Source organism: Coregonus clupeaformis, chromosome 9 (assembly GCF_020615455.1).
Source record: "Coregonus clupeaformis isolate EN_2021a chromosome 9, ASM2061545v1, whole genome shotgun sequence".
Lineage (NCBI taxonomy): Eukaryota > Metazoa > Chordata > Actinopteri > Salmoniformes > Salmonidae > Coregonus > Coregonus clupeaformis.
This window is the reverse complement of record NC_059200.1, coordinates 36,262,202-36,284,718: the sequence shown is the minus strand read 5'-3', so window position 1 is coordinate 36,284,718 and position 22,517 is coordinate 36,262,202. Positions and strand designations below refer to the sequence as shown.

The window sequence follows — 22,517 nt, the reverse complement described above, 5'->3', positions numbered from 1 at the left end:
CAAGTTAATTAGCCAAACTAACTTACAGCACAGTCTTTAAGTAATTTTTTTCTCTCACTTTCCCTATTTCGTCTTTGATGCTGTGGATTCCAGTTGAAGGTGTAAAAATAAAAGGAAAAGGAGCGGTGACATATCTGAGTTGAAACTGAACCAAACAAGGCTATATTGAATTAAGAACCCAGATCAAAGGCTTACCAGTAATGACAAGCCCATAAAAATAGCTAAATAAATGTACAGCATTCTAGAGGAATGGCTAATCAGGTAAAAGCGCTGACTCACTCACAAAGCTAACACCTGTGCAAATAGACAAAGCCCTTATCCAGCCAGTTAGGATTTCCAAACACAGGAATACCCATCTGACAACATTCTTGACACAGAAAAAACACAATTTCACCTACACACACAGAAAAATTACTTCTGCCCATCCTTCCCTTTCAGGAATTAACACAGAGCCGACTCACAGTTTCTGAGCCTTATCTAGCTTTAGCGCCATTTCATTTTGTGGGGTTTCTGTGACTTGTTAAAGGCCTGACCAGGTTCCATCTATCAAAACAATCCTGCTCCTCGGAAATCTTCTATTAACTGATAAGAACCAGGCCCTCCATCGGAGTAATGGGTCCCACCTGAGTTCTCACTTCACACTGTCATCCGCCACCACCATCGAGGGAAAACTAGTCCCTTCCTCTGAGGTACAATACCTCCACATTCCTCTCTTTTTCTGCTTCTGTTTCTGTCAGACTCCGGTCAACAAAAAAAACACAGTCCACAGCATTTCTGTGAGAGATCTAGGCTATGATCCTGAGTCACTCTAGTCACACAGCATTCTGTCAGACTTTGACAAACGCCAGCATACTGTAAGTGACAGCAATACCCATAATTCAGAGTCACAATAATATGATTTTAGAGGAAAAGCTCAAGCTCATCTGGCTTGAAGAGCGGCCCAACAATGTATTGTATCTCACGGAGTCTATGGGCCTAATTCCAACACAGAGTAGAGATTTACTGAGGTTAAGCCACCATAATCAATATGACACTGTTAAGTGCACTTTGATTGCGCAGTGCACATTGGAGATGGACATTCTGCACACCTTGGTGTTACCACTGGTCTTAAGCCGAGCATTCTCCAAGCCTAAACTGGCGTTTGAATGTCATTGTTCCAGGGATATTAACTTTGATAGGATTTGATGAGATGGACAAAGAGAGGATGCGGCGGCCATCTTAATTTGTATTGCTCCTCGCGCCATTAGAGTCTAGTCGATTGGCCGGGGGAGCTAAGGTTTGTATAATCACACACACCACACACCGTCCTTTCACAGAACACAGGTAGCGAGTGACGGTGAGCGGCTAAATTGGACAGTGTGAAACTCATGTCACTAGGCAACCAGATCTGATGGTTCCTTTGTGCGGGGTGAAAGGTTGGAAGTGCTCACACTAATCTCCCCGCTTCACAATTAAATAACAGAAGAGCCATTTCAAACCCCTGTCCTCTTTCTGTGGCGACAACAACAAATAAGAAAGCAAGTCAACCTCCATCTCTCCTCTACCAATTCCCTCTGTGCTAATCGAAAGGTATTTGCACTGTAAATTAAAAGTGGCCTCATCACACTGTTTTTTTACACGACGAAACACTTCTAAAGATGTCCGCAAACAGCTCAAATCTAATTATGCAGGGAAATGTACTCCTAATACCACTGTGGACAAAAGGGCCTTGGCTATTGTGATGGCCAGGCCTCTGTTCCTTCTCTGGTGAATCCTTCCCTATTCAAAGCCACCACGCCACAAGGTTAATATGTGGCAGGAATATTTCAAGGTGACAAAGAGACAAACAGGAAGATAGCCAGGCTACAGTGTTGTGAATGTTGAATCTGGGGGAGTTAATTCGTGTTGGACACATGATGGGCTGCTGGGGTCGTATTGTAATGTGCTGAGAGACATCTCCGAGGGCGAGGGGGTTTGGCGGCCAGATTGCCCAGCTTCTCCAGCTTCCTGCTGGCTTTCTTTTACGGAGCGTGAATCGCCGAACCTCCGGGAGTCCATAATCTCCCCTACAAAACTTTTTATTTCCCCCTCCGGACGCGCGCTGCAGTCTCTCGCCAACAATGCGCCACAAAGCCCGCTCGCACTGAGGGATTCTCCCCGACTGCTCCGCCAAACGGATTCTGATATCCCAATTTGCTGCCAGATCCCCCCCCCCCCCCTTCTTCAACAGGCTCTTCCTTCACTACCCCCAAAACAGTGTTGTTCCCCATGTTCCCGTGGCGATGCCACAATGCCACCACGACACCTTCTAAGCCGCGACCCAGAGGCTAGAGAACCGAGAGGCCTGGTTGGGTACTTCTCACTGGCTGGGGTAGGCGGTGGAAGGAAGCTGTGTCGGTGCACACTCACACACACTGCCCCTCGCATAGACGCCTCAAAATGCACGAGGCCCAGTCAATAAACGCGCAGCTCATTGTGGGAATTTACATTTGGCCTAAAGGCTAAACATTCCTGCCACGGCGGATGATTACTTCTGGGTTTTGGCCTGCCATCGCATGGTGTCTATCAGGCCGGCTGAGCATCCCTAAGCCTGGAAAACACATTTATATCCTATCTGGGGAAAACATTTGTTTGGAGAGGGGAGCAGAGAGAAGAAAATGGAGGGAGAAGAAGAAGAGATTGTAGTCTAGGTCTGCACTTGATTTAATTTGGCCACTGATACTGACTCAGACCACTTGTACACTTCTTATTTTGGGAAGTGAGTGAGCGAGATGGAGGGAGAAAAATAGTTATCTGTCTAGGAGAGTGGAAAGAAGAGGAGCGTTGAGTTTAAGGCCTTTTAGGGCTGCAGAAGAGGTTGATAGATCCACTATTAAAATATGTATTTGTTTATTTGGATCCCCATTAGCTTTTGCAGAAGCAGCAGCTACTCTTCCTGGGGTCCATAAAAAACACAAAACATGACAAGAAACAACACACTGGTACACTGATAGACAAGGACAGTCACACAAATGTCAAATACAACGATATACAAACAAAATAAAAAATAATACAAATAATAATAATAATAAAACAACTGTGTGTGTGTTAGAGTGTGTGTGTGTGTCCCTTCACAGTCCCTGCCGTTCCATGAGATGTTTCATCTTTTTTTAAAGGTAATTTTGCTTGAGTAATTGGAGATGGAAGGGAGTTCCATGCGACCTTGGCTCTGTATAATACTGTGCGTTGCCGTGAATTCGTTTTGGACTTGGGGACTGTGAAGAGACCGCTGTTGGCATGTCTTGTGGGGTATATGTATGGGTGTCTGAGCTGAATGTTATTTGATTATGCAGACAATCTGGAATATACATTACAGTAATACTTCTCATACAAACTAGAAGAGAAGCAGTTAATCTCGTCAACCCTTGACCTGGAAAGACTGGCATGCATGTTGTTGATGTTAGTTCTGTATATGTGTAACAGGGTTGGTTATGTTTTCACTTGACACTGCAGAAATATGTATTCGATGTTTATGTATTCCTATTGGTTGGTTGAATTTACATATCAATAAGGTGTTATACCATTGGTCATGCTTGCAGATAGAGGGAGATTGCGAACTTAAATTCTTCCCAGTCTAATATTGACATGCAAGTGGTAGGTCACGTTCTGAAACGTCTATTTTCATATTTACAATGTGTACGAGTTCACTATGTACATGTTCTGATGTGTATATATTAATATTTTAGTCATTTAGCAGACACTCTTATCCAGAGCGACTTACAGGAGCAATTAAGGTTAAGTGCCTTGCTCAAGGGCACATCGACATTTTTCACCTAGTTGGCTCGGGGATTCTAACCAGCGACCTTTCGGTTACTGGCCAAATGCTCTTAACCACTAGACTATGTGTGCAGTACCTGTTAAATATTGTGGGCATCCTGGGATGTGCTTTTGTATTTTATTGCTGTTAGAGCGAGTTAGCATACATGCTCTAATTGTAATGGTCACATTAGCTCCCTGCTAATTCAGTTATTTCCATGCTAACAGACCAATCACAAATCTACAGCCATCAACATACTGTTGTCCTGCAGATCTAATGTGCTTCCTTGTGTCTATCGTCAGGTACTTACACTAGCGGTCAAAAGTTTTAGAACACCTACTCATTCAACGGTTTTTCTTTATTTTTTTACTATTTTCTACATTGTAGAATAATAGTGAAGACATCAAAACTATGAAATAACCAAAATGTAGTAACCATCAAAATATATTTTATATTTGAGGTTCTTCAAATAGCCACCCTTTGCCTTGATGACAGCTTTGCACACTCTTGGCATTCTCTCAACCAGCTTCATGAGGTAGACACCTAGAATGCATTTCAATTAGGTGAGGGGGGGATAAGATAGCCCTATTTGGTAAAAGACCAAGTCCATATTATGTCAAGAACAGCTCAAATAAGCAAAGAGAAACGACAGTCCATCATTACTTTAAGACATGAAGGTCTTAAAGGTCAGGCAATGCAGAACATTTCAAGAACTTTGAATGTTTCTTCAAGTGCAGTTGCAAAAACCATCAAGCGCTATGATGAAACTGGCTCTCATGAGGACCGCCACAGAAATGGAAGACCCAGAGTTACCTCTGCTGCAGAGGATAAGTTCATTAGAGTTACCAGCCTCAGAAATTGCAGCCCAAATAAATGCTTCATAGAGTTCAAGTAACAGACACATCTCAACATCAACTGTTCAGAGGAGACTGTGTGAATCAGGCCTACATGGTCGATTGGTGCAAAGAAACCACTACTAAAGGACACCAATAAGAAGAAGAGACTTGCTTTGGCCAAGAAACACGAGCAATGGACATTAGACCGGTGGAAATTAGTCCTTTGATCTGGAGTCCAAATTGGAGATTTTCGGTTCCAACCGCTGTGAGACGCAGTGTGGGTGAACGGATGATCTCCGCATGTGTATTTCCCACCGTAAAGCATGGAGGAGGAGGTGTTATGGTGTGGGGGTGCTTTGCTTGTGACACTGTCTGTGATTTATTTAGAATTCAAGGCACACTTAACCAGCATGGCTACTACAGCATTCTGCAGCGATACGCCATCTCATCTGGTTTGGGCTTAGTGGGACTATCATTTGTTTTTCAACAGGACAATGACCCAACACACCTCCAGGCTGTGTAAGGGCTATTTTACCAAGAAGGAGAGTGATGGAGAGCTGCATGAGATGACCTGGCCTCCACAATCCCCCGACCTCAACCAAATTGAGATTACAGGCAAGGCGTGCTGCTCTCTTTTGAGCCAGCTGCAGCTTTGCTAGATCTTTCTTTGCTGCACTTGACCATATAATCGGACAGTAATAAAGATGGGACAAGACCAGAGCCTGAACAACTAATACATTTTATGTGTCAAAAACGCAGAACATCTTTTTATAACAGACATACCTCTCCCCATCTTCACAACAACTGTCAATATGACTTGACCATGATAACTGACCATCCAATGTTACTCCTACGAGTTCAGCTTCCTCAACGGTCACACCCTTTTTACACAATTCCAGATGAGGTTTAGGTCTTAGAGACAGTTTTGAACCAAATACAATGCTTTTAGTTTTAGATGTATTTAAGACTAGTGCATTATCAATCACCCATTCTGATACTGACTAACTACTTATTTAGAATTTCAGTGACCTCACTGGTTTGGGTGCTGACATGTAGAGTGTGGAATCATCCGCAAAAATCATTCTAGCTTTGTGTAAGACCTGTGGCAAATCATTTGTAAAAATAGAGAAGAGTAATGGCCCAAGGCAACTGCAATAACACCAATTCTGAATGACAGTCAGCTGAAAGATTTCTTTAACTGGACTTGAGCAAATGTTACCCATACTGCATAGCACAACTATTTTAACTGGGACAGTGGGAGGTTTGGGTTTCAAAGCTTGGCCTATGCCACCTTTTAAACTTCTCCCACAAAGTCAAATGACCCTGATGTATTCTCACTCGCTTTCAGTCTTTTCACCTATCAAGAGCATTCACACAGGATGATGAATGAAAAAAGACTGTGGGCAAAACTATAGGTGAAAACACAATGGGAATGGTTGAGTTCTGATTACCAGTAACATCAAAAGGATTCTCCTTTCAGTCTCCTCTTTCAATCAGAAGGGGGTCGGTCGGGGTGGGCCCATTCTTGTGGTATATTTAGGAGATACAGGATCCCTCCCTCCAAACCCTGTGACCTTCGGTGGGAACTAGGCATCACCTGGGAGGAAGGATCATCACAGGGACCAATCCCTGCCTCTCTACATTGACGGACAGTTTAGCCGTCCCATCAACTGTCACTGCAGGTCTCACAAGGACACAGATCTCTGCATTACACCTGATGACCTAACAGGGGACAAATACTTTTACATCAGCCAAAAGTGTCCTTGCAATTCATAGTGGTTTATAAGGACACAAAAATCGACATAAAAACATACACAGTACACTTTTATGACAACTATGCCTCAATGGGGCACTAAGAAGGGACAAAGACATTTGCTACAAGTGCACTCCACTGTGGTTTACAGGGAAAGAGGCCTCTAAAAATACGATACCTGCGTCGACCCTGGGTGCCCTCCACGGGCATTCAGCAGTCAGACAGACAAATGGGTAATCTGCCAGAGTGAGGGACAGTTTGCTCAATAATGAATGGCTAGTGAAATATGGTGGCTAGCATTTAGCCATGCTCATCAGCATTACTGTGCACCCGATGACCGCAGCGGGGGGGTTGGGGTGCTAACACTAACACGACAATCAAAAATGAAACGCTACCCAATAACCTTCACGTACCTCCAGTTACCATTTCTAGATGGTTTGTGCTGAATAAATGTTGTTATTGTCGGTGTGGTAATACATCTATTTATTCAACCTTGATTTCCACATAAACACTCACAAGAATTTAAGATAGATTTTTCTGGCAAACAGAAACGCTTCCATAGCAAGGCTGTGTTGGGCACACACACGCGCACGCACACGCGCACACAAACGCACGCACTGTTCATCGTGGCTCTAATGCTCACTGACAACTTAATAACGTCACAATTAACTAAATGCTAAACAGACGCTCCCATTCGCCTAATGTGATTGAGATAATCAACACTTTTGACGTGACCCCTGTGCACCGGTGGCAGTGGTCTAATTTAGGAGAGTCCTTTAATTGGGGGGTGTGGGGGACTGATTGGGAGGCCACCAGTGTGAACATTTTCAGATGTGGGAGAGAAAAACAAAGTGGTGGTGGGAGGGAAAGCGAGAGAAAGAAGGAAAGAAAGAGAGGCCTCACAGGCGTGTTGTCCTCCCTTTTCTCTCGCTCACTGTTCAAATTATTTCTGTCTTGAGAAAGAAACTGTTTACTCTGTGGCCCGGCCGCTGGAGTCACGCCGTGTTCCCACCGGCTAAACCAACTGTTGCCTCTCCAAAATGTTTAGCATATTTTCCCTGTAAAACAAGACTTAAAAAGGAGGGGAGGAAAGGGGGGGAGGGAGAGAGGGATAGAAAAGGAGGGGTAGTCCCTTCCATTATTTCGGGATGTTCACTGAGGAGTGGTCAGAGGGCTCGTCTATAAACAGGACTACCACCATCTCATGGAAGACACGTTGGTTCGCTTCCCAAACATGGACGAAATCCGATGAGCTTCCAATGCCAGAAGGTGCCATTCAGATCATTTGCATGATAGGCGGGTCCCCACAATATGTGGTGCTATAATGTAATTCCACCAGTGACTTGTGAGGTGGAACCCTCCGGAGCTATATGAGAGGTGATATACAGTGGGGAAAAAAAGTATTTAGTCAGCCACCAATTGTGCAAGTTCTCCCACTTAAAAAGATGAGAGAGGCCTGTAATTTTCATCATAGGTACACGTCAACTATGACAGACAAATTGAGATTTTTTTTCTCCAGAAAATCACATTGTAGGATTTTTAATGAATTTATTTGCAAATTATGGTGGAAAATAAGTATTTGGTCACCTACAAACAAGCAAGATTTCTGGCTCTCACAGACCTGTAACTTATTCTTGAAGAGGCTCCTCTGTCCTCCACTCGTTAACTGTATTAATGGCACCTGTTTGAACTTGTTATCAGTATAAAAGACACCTGTCCACAACCTCAAACAGTCACACTCCAAACTCCACTATGGCCAAGACCAAAGAGCTGTCAAAGGACACCAGAAACAAAATTGTAGACCTGCACCAGGCTGGGAAGACTGAATCTGCAATAGGTAAGCAGCTTGGTTTGAAGAAATCAACTTTGGGAGCAATTATTAGGAAATGGAAGACATACAAGACCACTGATAATCTCCCTCGATCTGGGGCTCCACGCAAGATCTCACCCCGTGGGGTCAAAATGATCACAAGAACGGTGAGCAAAAATCCCAGAACCACACGGGGGGACCTAGTGAATGACCTGCAGAGAGCTGGGACCAAAGTAACAAAGCCTATCATCAGTAACACACTACGCCGCTAGGGACTCAAATCCTGCAGTGCGAGACGTGTCCCCCTGCTTAAGCCAGTACATGTCCAGGCCCGTCTGAAGTTTGCTAGAGTGTATTTGGATGATCCAGAAGAGGATTGGGAGAATGTCATATGGTCAGATGAAACCAAAATATAACTTTTTGGTAAAAACTCAACTCGTCGTGTTTGGAGGACAAAGAATGCTGAGTTGCATCCAAAGAACACCATACCTACTGTGAAGCATGGGGGTGGAAACATCATGCTTTGGGGCTGTTTTTCTGCAAAGGGACCAGGACGACTGATCCGTGTAAAGGAAAGAATGAATGGGGCCATGTATCGTGAGATTTTGAGTGAAAACCTCCTTCCATCAGCAAGGGCATTGAAGATGAAACGTGGCTGGGTCTTTCAGCACGACAATCATCCCAAACACACCGCCCGGGCAACGAAGGAGTGGCTTCGTAAGAAGCATTTCAAGGTCCTGGAGTGGCCTAGCCAGTCTCCAGATCTCAACCCCATAGAAAATCTTTGGAGGGAGTTGAAAGTCTGTGTTGCCCAGCGACAGCCCCAAAACATCACTGCTCTAGAGGAGATCTGCATGGAGGAATGGGCCAAAATACCAGCAACAGTGTGTGAAAACCTTGTGAAGACTTACAGAAAACGTTTGACCTGTGTCATTGCCAACAAAGGGTATATAACAAAGTATTGAGAAACTTTTGTTATTGACCAAATACTTATTTTCCACCATAATTTGCAAATAAATTAATTAAAAATCTTACAATGTGATTTTCTGGATTTTATTTCCTCATTTTGTATGTCATAGTTGACGTGTACCTATGATGAAAATTACAGGCCTCTCTCATCTTTTTAAGCGGAGAACTTGCACAATTGGTGGCTGACTAAATACTTTTTTTCCCCACTGTAGGTGGGAGTCAGGTTTGGCTGCCCTTAAAAATTAGGTAAGCCAGACCAGGGCAGTGCAGAGTGTGCGGGAGCAGTGCAGTGGAGTAGCCTACTGCGTGAACACATACATTCATGTGTACATACTGTGCATGTTCTGAGTACTGTACATGCATGCACAGGGATATAACCTAACCTAAGCACATACAAAGTAACACTAACTATAAAGCCTCGGATTCGGCCTGTTTCACAAGCAGTGTGAGTCTGAGCGGTTAAAGAAGCGCTGCGGCAGCTGATACTTCTGACGTCAACTGGCCAGAAGGGATGCCACAATAGTGCCCATTGAAGGAGCAGCATTACCCAGAAATGGGCATGACTTCAGGGCCAAATATTGTCATTTGAGAACAACACCCCTTGCTGCCAAGCAGCTGCTCAGATAACATCTGGCTTTGATGGTCAACAATGTTTTCCCCTCCTATGTTTTCCTCTGTCTGGTGTTCGACCACTGTACAAAAACAGTGTTTTTATTTATTTATTTATTTATTATTACAGTCATTACAAAGGAAAATAATAGGTCTCCAATTGCACAAGAACTTATATCTTTATATAATTATAATTTTATTTCAAGTCTTTCATCCAAAGTTTAAAATGTACAGTAAAAAACAGACAGTTTGACAGAGTATTTCAGCGGTGGAGGGAGAGAGTCGAAGGTGCGATGACTGCATGAGGGGAACAGGTGAGAACAAGCCTTAGCTCTCTGCCCTTCTGTACCCTCTCTGTCGGCCTGTGTTGCCAGCAGGAATCTGAGACCTGGATGTTAACAACGCCACGCAAAACTCTGGTCATCCTAAACACCACCTCCATGTCGACGGTCATTAACTATTTACATAGCAGGTGCAACATAGTCACACAACCACCGGACTGTGGATGAGGGGGTAGAAGGTGAGTGGGGAGGAAGAAATCTCTAGCTGTTAAGTAACAGTTTGTTTTCTCTGGGGTTGGATGGACAAAGCAGCTCCCAGAGGAGCTCTTTCTTACTTCGAAAAAGGTGTACATTGCATCTCATTGCGAACTTTGTGTCATTCAAAAATGTCTGTGTAGCAGAGCGAGTGTAAACAGAACAGAGTGATTCCTCACTGTTCATTCACCTCTCAATCTCACCTTACACGAGTCACGCTTACTGGAAACGTTCTAAACGCTTTCAAGTATGAATAATCCCCTTCCTGACAGTGTACAGTAAAGTTATGTATCGCCACACGCACACACAGAGCCACACACAAACATAATTAGGTGACAACCCATTTTCCAGAGCTAGTAGACTGAGTAAAGCTAAGCATATGGGTGAGCATATTGCGGGATGGAGCCGGAGTATCAGCCTAGCCATGCGTTAGAGCACATTTTAAAATATAAGCCTGGCGGGCCTCGGGGGAGACTGGCCTCACTGCTGTTCCAATACCTGGCAGGAAGACAAGTCGTGTTGCCCATTTTTCTAGTCCAGACTGGAATGCTATATTTAGAGCTGCCTTCCTTTCCACTGGTATGCCTGTCCGATCATTAGCCTTGTTTAACCCCTCTTTACTCTGGTACCCCTGGATTGGTCAAGGCCCCTCCGGAGGCCCCCGCCGCTGTCAAATAGGGGGCCTGCTCAAGTGCGGCTAGCCCTGAGACATGCCTGTCAAAAAATGCGGGGCCACCAAGTTTGTTCTGGGAAGTTGTTCGCGTTAGGCTTGGATGAGACAGTGTCAATGCCTCCATGATACTGGGTGTCACAGAGTCTATCCTGATTCTGTTGGGGAATTTTTCTACTGCAGTACACAGACGAGCTCCACCCATTTCAAATACAAACCAGAGCATGACTTTCCTGCAGGTTGAGTAACATCATCCTAACAATGGCTAATTCTCAATGAATTAGAGTACAACAAAACTATATCTACTGAAAATGTTTTCATTTGAGAAATAGGAAGAGTGAAATGTACCACCTGGGAAGACATTGAGGATGATATAGCTACAGGAGAACATAGCTTGGATCACATTTCCAGTCCATAGTTCTGAAAGAGGATGGCTTGTTGTTTGGTCGGTCACATAAGTGTAGAGTGATAGAATGGCTGTAACCCAGTAAACTGCGGCACATAAGTGTGGAGTGATAGAATGGCTGTAACCCAGTAAACTGCGGGTCACACACATCAACGCTACACACACCGGAGGTTGTGACCCATCTGCCACACTCTGGAGTCCAACAGTCACAACACACCTAGTCACCCTTCTTACAGTTTCAAGCAGTGGCAGATCAACACACTCACACACACGGTGCCAACTGTGAGTGGAGAGAAACCCGAGTCGGCCACTCTTCTAAATTAAGAATCATCGGCCACATACAGTGCCTTTGGAAAGTATTCAGACCCCTTGACTTTTTCCACATTTTGTTACGTTACAGCCTTATTCTAAAATTGATATATTTTTTTACAAATCCTCAGCAATCTACGCAATCTGGACCACAATTTGTTATTACAAATAAAAAACAGAAATACCTTATTTACATAAGTATTCAGACACTTTGCTATGAGCCTCGAAATTGAGCTCAGGTGCATCCTGTTTCCATTGATCATCCTTGAGATATTTCTACAACATGATTGGAGTCCACCTGTGGTAAATTCTATTGATTGGACATGATTTGGAAAGGCACACACCTGTCTATATATGGCAAAAATCAAGCCATGAGGTCGAAGGAATTGTCCGTAGAGCGCCGAGACAGGATTGTGTCGAGGCACAGATCTGGGGAAGGGTACCCAAAAATGTCTGCAGCAATGACGATCCCCAAGAACACAGTGGCCTCCATCAATCTTAAATGGAAGAAGTTTGGAACCACCAAGGCCAAACTGAGCAATCGGGGGAGAAGAGCCTTGTTCAGGGAGGTGACCAAGAACCTGATGGACACTCTGACAGAGCTCTAGAGTTCCTCTGTGGAGATGGGAGAACCTTCCAGAAGGACAACCATCTCTGCAGCACTCCACCAATCTGGCCTTTATGGAGTGGCCATACGGAAGCCACTCCTCAGTAAAAGGCACGACAGCCCGCTTGGAGTTTGCCAAAAGGCACCTAAAGAAACAAGATTCTCTGGTCTGATGAAACCGAGATTGAACTCTTTGACCTGAATGCCAAGCGTCTCGTCTGGAGGAAACCTGGCACCATCCCTGTGGTGAAGCACGGTGGTGGCAGATCATGCTGTGGGGATGTTTTTCAGCGGCAGGGACTGGGAGACTAGTCAGGCTCGAGGCAAAGATGAACGGAGCAAAGTATAGAGAGATCCTTGATGAAAACCTGCTCCAGAGCGCTCAGGACCTCAGACTGGGGGCGAAGGTTCACCTTCCAACAGGACAACGACCCTAAGCATACAGCCAAGGCAATGCAGGAGTGGCTACGGGACAAGTCTCTGAATGTCCTTGAGTGGCCCAGCCAGAGCCTGGAGTTGAACCCGATCGAACATCTCTGGAGAGACCTGAAAATAGCTGTGTAGTAACAACCTGACAGAGCTTGAGAGGATCTGCAGAGAAGAATGGGAGAAACTCCCCAAATACAGGGGTGCCAAGCTTGTAGCGTCATACCCAAGAAGACTCGATGCTGTAATCGCTGCCAAAGGTGCTTCAACAAAGTACTGAGTAAAGGGTCTGAATACTTATGTAAATGTGATATTTCTGTTTTTGATTTTGTATAAATTAGCAAACATTTCTAAAAACCTGTTTTTGCTTTGTCATTATGGGGTATTGTGTGTAGACTGATGATATAAAACAATGTAATACATTTTAGAATAAGGCTGTAACGTAACAAAATGTGGAAAAAGTCAAGGGGTCTGAATACTTTCCGAAGGCACTGTATGCATGTCAGTGAGTGCTTTTTGGAATCTGCTGGAAAGATTTGGTTCCTGGCACCGGGCGACATCACCATCCTCATCCTCCTGTCGCTGATAAACAAGACTGGCTTGCCAAGTGAAAGGCACCCCCCCGTCCCGCATTGATTACCACTGCTTTATTAAAGGGCATGATATGATCCAGCCCCAGCCAGCTAGCCAGTGGGCGGTAGGTCCCAGACCCCCACCTTCCACTGCCCACTGTGGAGCGAGCCTGCCGGCTTATAACCATAACTCAGGAGGGTTCGGCTTTATACCAGAAGCCATGGTTACTAGCACTTAACGCGGTGACACGGGTATGGATATGTCCACTGATGGGTCTTTCTGCTTCGAACAGTGGCAAGAGCTATAAGACATTGCCTAATTTAAACTCACTGTGGTGTAAAAACAACACACTAAATAATGAGTAAAATATCATTAAGGTCAACAAGCATACGATGTTACTCAATATGCTTCAGACCATTTAGGCAAACAAAATTGAATGCTTTTTTTGCCATATTTATAGCCATCAATCTGACCTGTTTCGCCTGAATTAGTTAGAACTTTAAACTCAAGACCATACAGTAGACACTCACACAACAGACACAGAATTAGATGGTGTACAAGACCATGGTGGGAGTGGAGCAACTGTTTCAAAGAGATCACAATTCTCCCTAACACAGAGAGTGATGGGGGAACATGGCCCGTACACGTGTAAAGCCTTATTGAAGCAGAAGCGGTGGCTGTGTTCTTACATGTGTGGATCTGTCTGTGAGCCTCCAGAGCATCCTCCTTCTGGAACTGGGCTCCACACTGGTCACAGACAATGGCCTTCTCACCAGCTGTAACACAGGAGAGGAGACAGGAGGGTGTTAAATATGGATGTGTGTGTATAGACAATATGGACAGTATATTAATAGAAAAGGTGTGTACAGCAGTAGTTATATAGGATGAACCATGACATAGGCCAACTACACTGTAGAAACCATACTAACTGTACTTACAGTGGGGAGAACAAGTATTTGATACACTGCCGATTTTGCAGGTTTTCCTACTTACAAAGCATGTAGAGGTCTGTAATTTTTATCATAGGTACACAGAAAATCACATTGTATGATTTTTAAGTAATTAATTTGCATTTTATTGCATGACATAAGTATTTGATACATCAGAAAAGCAGAACTTAATATTTGGTACAGAAACCTTTGTTTGCAATTACAGAGATCATACGTTTCCTGTAGGTCTTGACCAGGTTTGCACACACTGCAGCAGGGATTTTGGCCCACTCCTCCATACAGACCTTCTCCAGATCCTTCAGGTTTCGGGGCTGTCGCTGGGCAATACGGACTTTCAGCTCCCTCCAAAGATTTTCTATTGGGTTCAGGTCTGGAGACTGGCTAGGCCACTCCAGGACCTTGAGATGCTTCTTACGGAGCCACTCCTTAGTTGCCCTGGCTGTGTGTTTCGGGTCGTTGTCATGCTGGAAGACCCAGCCACGACCCATCTTCAATGCTCTTACTGAGGGAAGGAGGTTGTTGGCCAAGATCTCGCGATACATGGCCCCATCCATCCTCCCCTCAATATGGTGCAGTCGTCCTGTCCCCTTTGCAGAAAAGCATCCCCAAAGAATGATGTTTCCACCTCCATGCTTCACGGTTGGGATGGTGTTCTTGGGGTTGTACTCCTTCTTCTTCCTCCAAACACGGCGAGTGGAGTTTAGACCAAAAAGCTCTATTTTTGTCTCATCAGACCACATGACCTTCTCCCATTCCTCCTCTGGATCATCCAGATGGTCATTGGCAAACTTCAGACGGGCCTGGACATGCGCTGGCTTGGGCAGGGGGACCTTGCTTGCGCTGCAGGATTTTAATCCATGATGGCGTAGTGTGTTACTAATGGTTTTCTTTGAGACTGTGGTCCCAGCTCTCTTCAGGTCATTGACCAGGTCCTGCCGTGTAGTTCTGGGCTGATCCCTCACCTTCCTCATGATCATTGATGCCCCACGAGGTGAGATCTTGCATGGAGCCCCAGACCGAGGGTGATTGACCGTCATCTTGAACTTCTTCAATTTTCTAATAATTGCGCCAACAGTTGTTGCCTTCTCACCAAGCTACTTGCCTATTGTCCATCCCAGCCTTGTGCAGGTCTACAATTTTATCCCTGATGTCCTTACACAGCTCTCTGGTCTTGCCCATTGTGGAGAGGTTGGAGTCTGTTTGATTGAGTGTGTGGACAGGTGTCTTTTATACAGGTAACGAGTTCAAACAGGTGCAGTTAATACAGGTAATGAGTGGAGAATAGGAGGGCTTCTTAAAGAAAAACTAACAGGTCTGTGAGAGCCGGAATTCTTACTGGTTGGTAGGTGATCAAATATTTATGTCATGCAATAAAATGCAAATTCATTACTTAAAAATCATACAATGTGATTTTCTGGATTTTTGTTTTAGATTCCGTCTCTCACAGTTGAAGTGTACTTATGATAAAAATTACAGACCTCTACATGCTTTGTAATTAGGAAAACCTAAAAATCGTCAGTGTATCAAATACTTGTTCTCCCCACTGTATATGTGTGTTGTAGTATTACAAAGCCTTCGGAACAGACATACAATTTTGTGTATTTAAATAAACAAAGTGATACTGCCAAGAGCAGTGTGCAGGTTCTTCTTTTAAGATATCATCAAAAACAATTCCCACGCACCCGCAACAAGCAAACTCAGATGTATAAGTGATTTTCCTATCTTGAAACTTGTTATTGACATAGTACTGAATATTTCATGAGCCATTGTGTCTGAGCAGCTTTATTAGCGCAGTATGGGAACATGTGCCAACGTTGGACCTCTCCTCTTCACACTGCACTTCTACAATCCAATTCAGTTCAATAAACTTGATTTATTCCCCAGCCAGGGGCAATAACAAAATAACGTTTATTGAATTGAACTGTATGAGTGCAGTATGAGGAGCTGAGGTCTAGCATTAGTATTTAGCAAACACAAACAGTGGGTGCTATGGGAGCACGTCAAGGCTCGCTAACTGGCTGCCCTGCGCCACCCAGATATCAAACAGGTCTGTTCTGTTTCCTGTGTGGTCCTGATCCCAGGAGACTGAGAACCCTAAACCAGACCTTGGCTGTTCTGTTCTTGTCATTGTCTCCAAGGGTTACGACACCCTCCGGCGGCAGCAGCAAATCAAAACAGGAAGTCAATTCTCATAACTTTTTTTTGTCTTCGAGATGGAGAGAAACTGGGTGTCGGTTTCGCAACAATATTACAAATCAGCTGCACTGTTAGTCTGAGGAAGACAAGTTACACTGATACATGATGGACAAGGTGGAGTTGTACGTTTTCCAGTTACAACTTATGTAACTGTTCTAGTTATTGTACTAGACCTTAACTGTCATTTCACACACTCACAGCACAAGGCATTCGTTCCTATAGCCATTTCTTATTCAGAAATATGGCCTTCAGTAAAAAAAACTTGCCAAAGTAATACCCTTGATTTTCTGCATATTTTAAGGCAACGTAAGGCCAGGGATGTTGAACATATGGCACAATTAGTCCGTTAAAAGATACTTAACCTTTGGAGAGGGAACCGTGTTCAGGTGAGATATAGACAGAATATGACATTTTAAATGTGCATTAATAAAATCAGCTCCCCCTGTTTCTTCCAGACCAATGGAGGTTATTGGATATTATAGGGTCAGGAGTTTTTCCTGGTTGGGTCACATGGTCTAGAACAGGGGTAGGCAATTAGATTCAGCTGCGGGCCCATTTTTGTCCCAGTGGATGGTCTGGGGGTAGGAACATAATTATAATTTGTACACTGTAAAATTACCACAAGTAAGGCCAAAAACAGATTGTATTTGAAAATAACATTAATTTCATACCTTGATTACATTGGGACATGATCACGTTTCTCTTTTTTATTTGTGGGAATACTTTAAATTAAAATCATTAAATTAAATATAAAAATAAAAAAAATAAAAAAAGAATACATATTTTATTTTTTACTAAAAACTTTGGAGGACCAAAATAAATCATTTGCAGGCTGGTTTTGGCCTGCGGTTTGCCTTTTGCCGACCACTGGTCTAGAAAAACTCCTGGCCCTAACATTGACTATAATGCTTTGTTGACTGCTAGTTTCATTCAACGTACTGTAACCATGAGCAGTCCTCACTAAAAGGGGCCATGAGCCAATTCAGTCTTTACCTGGGTGGATCCAGCACAGCGCAGGCTTAGTGAACCGGGGCCCCACAGATGGTGCAACACTAACCGCTCCCCAGGGAGGCTGAAGCAGTGTACTAAACAGGCCCGCGGTGGAGTGTACACCCCGGCACGTGGACATAAATCCTTAGAGGAAGTGGCGGCGTAATGCCCGTGTCACTATGTGGACAAAAAGTCTGTGGCACCTCATTGGTGTGGGACATTACTGTCTGAGCGGGGAGGAGGACCGATAGAGGGGCCACAGCACCCAGTCAGCCAGCCACCCAGCCGGCAGGCAGGACCTGTTCAGGGGGCCCCTGAAAAACCCTAACCCAAATTAAAGTGATACATTTTCACCCCCTTTCCTATTTATCATTTATCAATAGAAGGCATCTCGTAGCCAGATAGAGGAGAGGAGGGGTGGGAGAAAAACTCCTCCCTAGCACAGTCTGCCGTGGCAGCACCAACTCTGCGGCTCAAAATAACTGCTTGCCTCTCCAGAGAGAGAAATAAAGAAGTGGCCATAAAATAATTGTTCTCTAACAACCCCTGCTTCCTCCCTCCTTGGCCTCCCTCCTTCAAGTTGCCACAACCGGGCCCTAACCTGACATAATGGGCATTGCACAACTGTTGTTTCGAATGACCCAGGGAAAAGGATGGGGAGTGGGGGTTTGTGCCACGTGCCACTGATGGACTCTTCCCCTTTTGCTTCCTCTGTAATATTGCACAACATATTTTGCCAGCAGGATTTTGGTGTTTCAAAAGAAACAGAACACTTTGTTTATGGCCTTTCGCGGCGAGAGGACGCTGCCTTCTCCTCCAAAAAGCTCCTGGCTGTGACCCAACTCTCAGGGTGTCTCAGGGAGAGTTGGGATCTGCAAAAAAACACATTTCCAATTCAAACAGCCGTATAATACACACTTGTACATGTTGTGAAATAAGACAAATATAAGCACCCACCAAATGATGATTAAAACAGAGTCACGGGACAGAGTGGAGGGAGGTGGGGGGCAGTGGGGGAACTCGAGCTGAGTGAAGAGAGCGAAGAGTGGTCACGGTGGGAGGGCTACAGTGTGTATTTGTGTAGGGGGGGGGGTTACCCCTGATTGGAAGTGCCAGTAGCCCACCCCACGGTGTGTCTGCGCTAACCCAATCTAACGGAGTCCAGCCACGCCGCACCACCCCGCCACACACACAGCCTACCCTCAATGTGATCGCATAACCATGCCATTCAACAGCACTTCTCATCAGACAGAAGATGCAGTTTGTTCCTTTTGTGGAGAGGCAGAGAGAGAGAGAGAGAGAGAGAGTGAGCGAGCGAGAGAGGGGGCAGATCGAAAGAGAGAGAGAGAGAGAGAGAGAGAGAGAGAGAGAGAGAGAGAGAGAGAGAGAGAGAGAGAGAGAGAGAGAGAGAGAGAGAGAGAGAGAGAGAGAGGAATAGAGAGCGAGAGGGGGAGGGATATTCAAGCAGACAAACACAGGCACCAACAAAAACACAGCCTGGCTGTTTGGTGAGCCTACACAAATGGGTTACGCAAGACAGTACACTCAGTGCAAAAAAAAAATCTCAACAAATCCACACACACACACACACACACACGTCAGAACAATGAGTACAGACACCACGCTCTCCCTTTTTTCCCTCTCCTGTCCCTTCAGCGGTAACGAGCCGTGCTGTACAGTTTTATTTACACTACCCTCTTATCAGTCACAGAACAGTACGGAGACTGCCAATTGGAAAGGACAGCCCAGAACTGTGTGTTCCCTCGCTCAAGTAGATGTGTACCGCAGGCAGCACATTTTTTTATCAACCAAGACAAAAATCCTGGGCCGCAGACAGGATTCCTCTCAAAACACACACACAGGTACACAGTGTGTTACGCACACAATAGAGTATTACGCACACACAGACACAACACACATAGACCAAGGGCACACAACACAGACTAATAAACACATACAGTAATTTATATAAATAGACATACAGCTACACAGACACGTGCAGCACATGCACACACAGACAGACAGACAAACAGACCCACAGACAAAATACTCTGATCCTCGGAATTCCACCGATTGTTTGAGCAAATACTGTACAGTAGATAAGATAAAACTGTTTTCCCCCTTGCAAATCCTGGCCATAAGGACATGGGAGAGTGGTTAGCTGGTTTACAATGATATTGTTATCAGCAGGGAAAAAAAAGGAAATAAAAAGAGAAAATCTTCAGGCCACATTTGACAGCTTTATGGTCTACTGCTCAGAACGAGGATGTCTAGAGACGAGGAAAGCAGACAAATATTGACTTGCCGAATGTGAGGGCGTGTGCGTGCACACACACACACACACACACACACACACACACACACACACACACACACACACCAAAGCAGTCTTTCAATTCAAACCCTCAAAATGGATGCGCTTCAGCACAATCAGTCACTGTTGTTTTTTTGCTGCTCAATCTCTTAATCCATTTTGCCTGCAAACCAATTTGTCTGTCCAGTAGGTCACAGACAGGCTTTTTTCTTCCTTGCTCTCTCTCTCTGTTGCTCGCTCTTTTCCTCTGTACAATAAAGCCATTTTCAGTGCTCTTGCCCTGGGGAGACCAGGGGCATCTCAGTCCACATAACGCCCCCTCCCTTTCCTCTCCCGTCCTGACGTCAGTCAGAGCCTTGTTCAGGCAGTACACTAGTTAGAGCCTCGGTCTTGTCTGGGCCTTTTGAAGGCCGGATTGCCTGCCTGCTTGTCTTAGCAGCCACATTCATTCACATCCTCCCTACATCCTACCAGAACAACTATCCAACCACTCAAGAGACCAAAATAAACAAACCCTTCCAGCCCACCAAACGACTAGGACCGGGACAATACTAGTATCGTGATACTCGTTAGTATCGTGGCAAGGAAACAAAACACGATTTAACTTATTTCGGAAAACAGCCCTAATGTTGGAAACAAACATTATGTTGTCATCCAGAGTCACAATTATTTATTTTCCAAGCTATAGCACACTATATTTTACATACAGCAGGTTTTTTAAAGGACCAAAAGAGTTTGATCTGCTTCGTGTTTTAATATTGCAATACTGGTATCATCACAGCCCTACAAACTACCTTTCACTCTTCCTTCCCAACACCTTCCATCTTTCCCCTCTCTGCCACAGAGGTGAAAGGTTCCATGTGTTTTCCGGCTTTTCCTACTCCCCCTTTTTCTTCGGAATGGGGTCGGTGAACGTTCTTAAGTTATGACATGTTGGCGTGTTCCCCCTCGGTCCGGCGCGCTCGGACACAAAGGGCTCTTAAAGCTTTGGGGAGGAAACAGGAGCCGGGCCGGGGAGCGGAGAGAGGATCCACTGGGGCTCTGCTGGTGTGAAGTGGCAGGAAATGAGGACGGGACCTCCTGAAGTCAGTCCGGCTGGCTGCCCCTGTTCCCCCTCTGTTCCCTCCAACACAGGGGCCATTCCTCAAGGAAGACTTCCATTCCTCAGGGCCAAGAGGCCTGATATGAATAGCCTTGGTCTCCACAACAGAGGGAGACCAACTCCTAATGTGGAGGTCAGGCCAGTTTGGGCCAGCTGTCCTCAAAAGCGACTGTTGGGAATGACAGAAACAAATGGCTTTCGGGATGACTTTTGTATCGAGTAGTTGGTACATTGTTAGGGTAAGACAGCTTTCATTTGAATGGTTTGATGTGAGTGGATGTGGTTCTCTCTTTGCACTGAAACCAAGTTAACTGAACCAACACAGACAGGCCACTGGTGCGTAATGCAGGCCTAAACGTACACCAATGCACTGAAAAAGTCCCATCCACAGTTCACAATGGTAGCCATGATTAGTGGGGGACCGTTTCTCTATCACACATCTCTAGACCCAAAGCTAGTTACTGTGTCACCCCCCTGGCCCGGGAAGGTCATGGAATGTTCCAGGACATAAACACTTCTTTGAACTGTTGGAGTTGAGCGATAACCTTTGGATTTGGGTCTTGGCGAGGGGATGGGAGGCAGCAGCTTTCTTCCATTTCTTCCAGACGAACCTGAGAGTCTGACCACGAGGTGAACCCTCGCCCCCCCACGACTACCGCAGGACACAGAAAACCCGATGGATACAGCAATTGACGTCTTTACAGTGCTGTAAATGCCTTTATTGCTTAGGAGAAATGGATGGAAGGCTGGGGGGGAAGGAAGGCGTTTTCGGTTGTCATTTGCCAGCTTTTATATTCGGCCTGGGAAAAAAGATGACTGCGTGAAGCCGGTTCCAACAGATGCCTCTAGATGCCTTTTAACAGTACCATTCAAAAGTAACGGCCAATGTAAAAGAGTCCAGCCACTAAAAAGCAACCAAAGTTAGGGCAACCTGGTATTCAAATGTAACAAAAGACAACAAGCTGTGGCCATAAAAGACAACCATGTGGTGCTGTTGTATTTGACCCAGTATCGCAAAGATGGCATGAGCGATTAGTTCAGAAGCAGTAGAAATTCTGCACAGTTCCTGACAAGTGGGTCCTACAGTGTCTGCAATGAAACAAAATGGTCACAGGGCTAGAAACGGGAAACTGAAACGATGGCAGAGCCTGCTGCATACACACTCTCTCCACAGGTCAATAACCTGTAAAGATTTAGCATTTAGGGCCCATTATTTCCTGCTTTCAAGTCACACGTTGTCAAAGGAACTACTGGGTTTATTAAGGCCAGAGTAGAGTTAGGATGCCTGGGGGTTGGGGGCAGCAGGCAACAATTACCTCTGGGACAGTAAATGCGACACAGGAAAAAGGAGGGAAAATATTTGTTTGGGAGCGAAGACAGACAGAAATGTATAACAGAAGACTTTAAAAATGCACAAACCCAAGATGGTATTAATCCCTTTTCAAAAGGATTGTGAGAGTTTCCGTAATGCATTGCCAATTGCAAGGGGACTCTATGTACCTGAAGATTTGTTGGTGACAGCTGAACATCATTAATAAAGATTATCCCTTAAAGACGAGAACAGTCTGAAATATGTGGACATCTGATGTGTCCACCTAAGAGCACATGGTCGTCGAGCCAACAGAAACAAACGTCCGATATGCCAAGCAGAGAAAATAGGAAATCCAAAAACCCAAACTGGAAATG

The 22,517-nt window shown here is 44.9% G+C and overlaps 1 protein-coding gene across 2 annotated transcripts in view; it reads right to left on the bottom strand.

Moving 5' to 3' along the window:
* The window catches only part of LOC121573931 (zinc finger and BTB domain-containing protein 16-A), a 132,634-nt gene that overhangs the window by 34,579 nt on the left and 75,538 nt on the right, over positions 1-22,517 (bottom strand). For both annotated transcript variants that reach the window (XM_041886341.2, XM_041886342.2), the window contains exon 4: positions 13,969-14,055. In XM_041886341.2, coding sequence (XP_041742275.2) covers positions 13,969-14,055 — 87 coding nt within the window. The remainder of the gene's footprint in view (positions 1-13,968; positions 14,056-22,517) is intronic.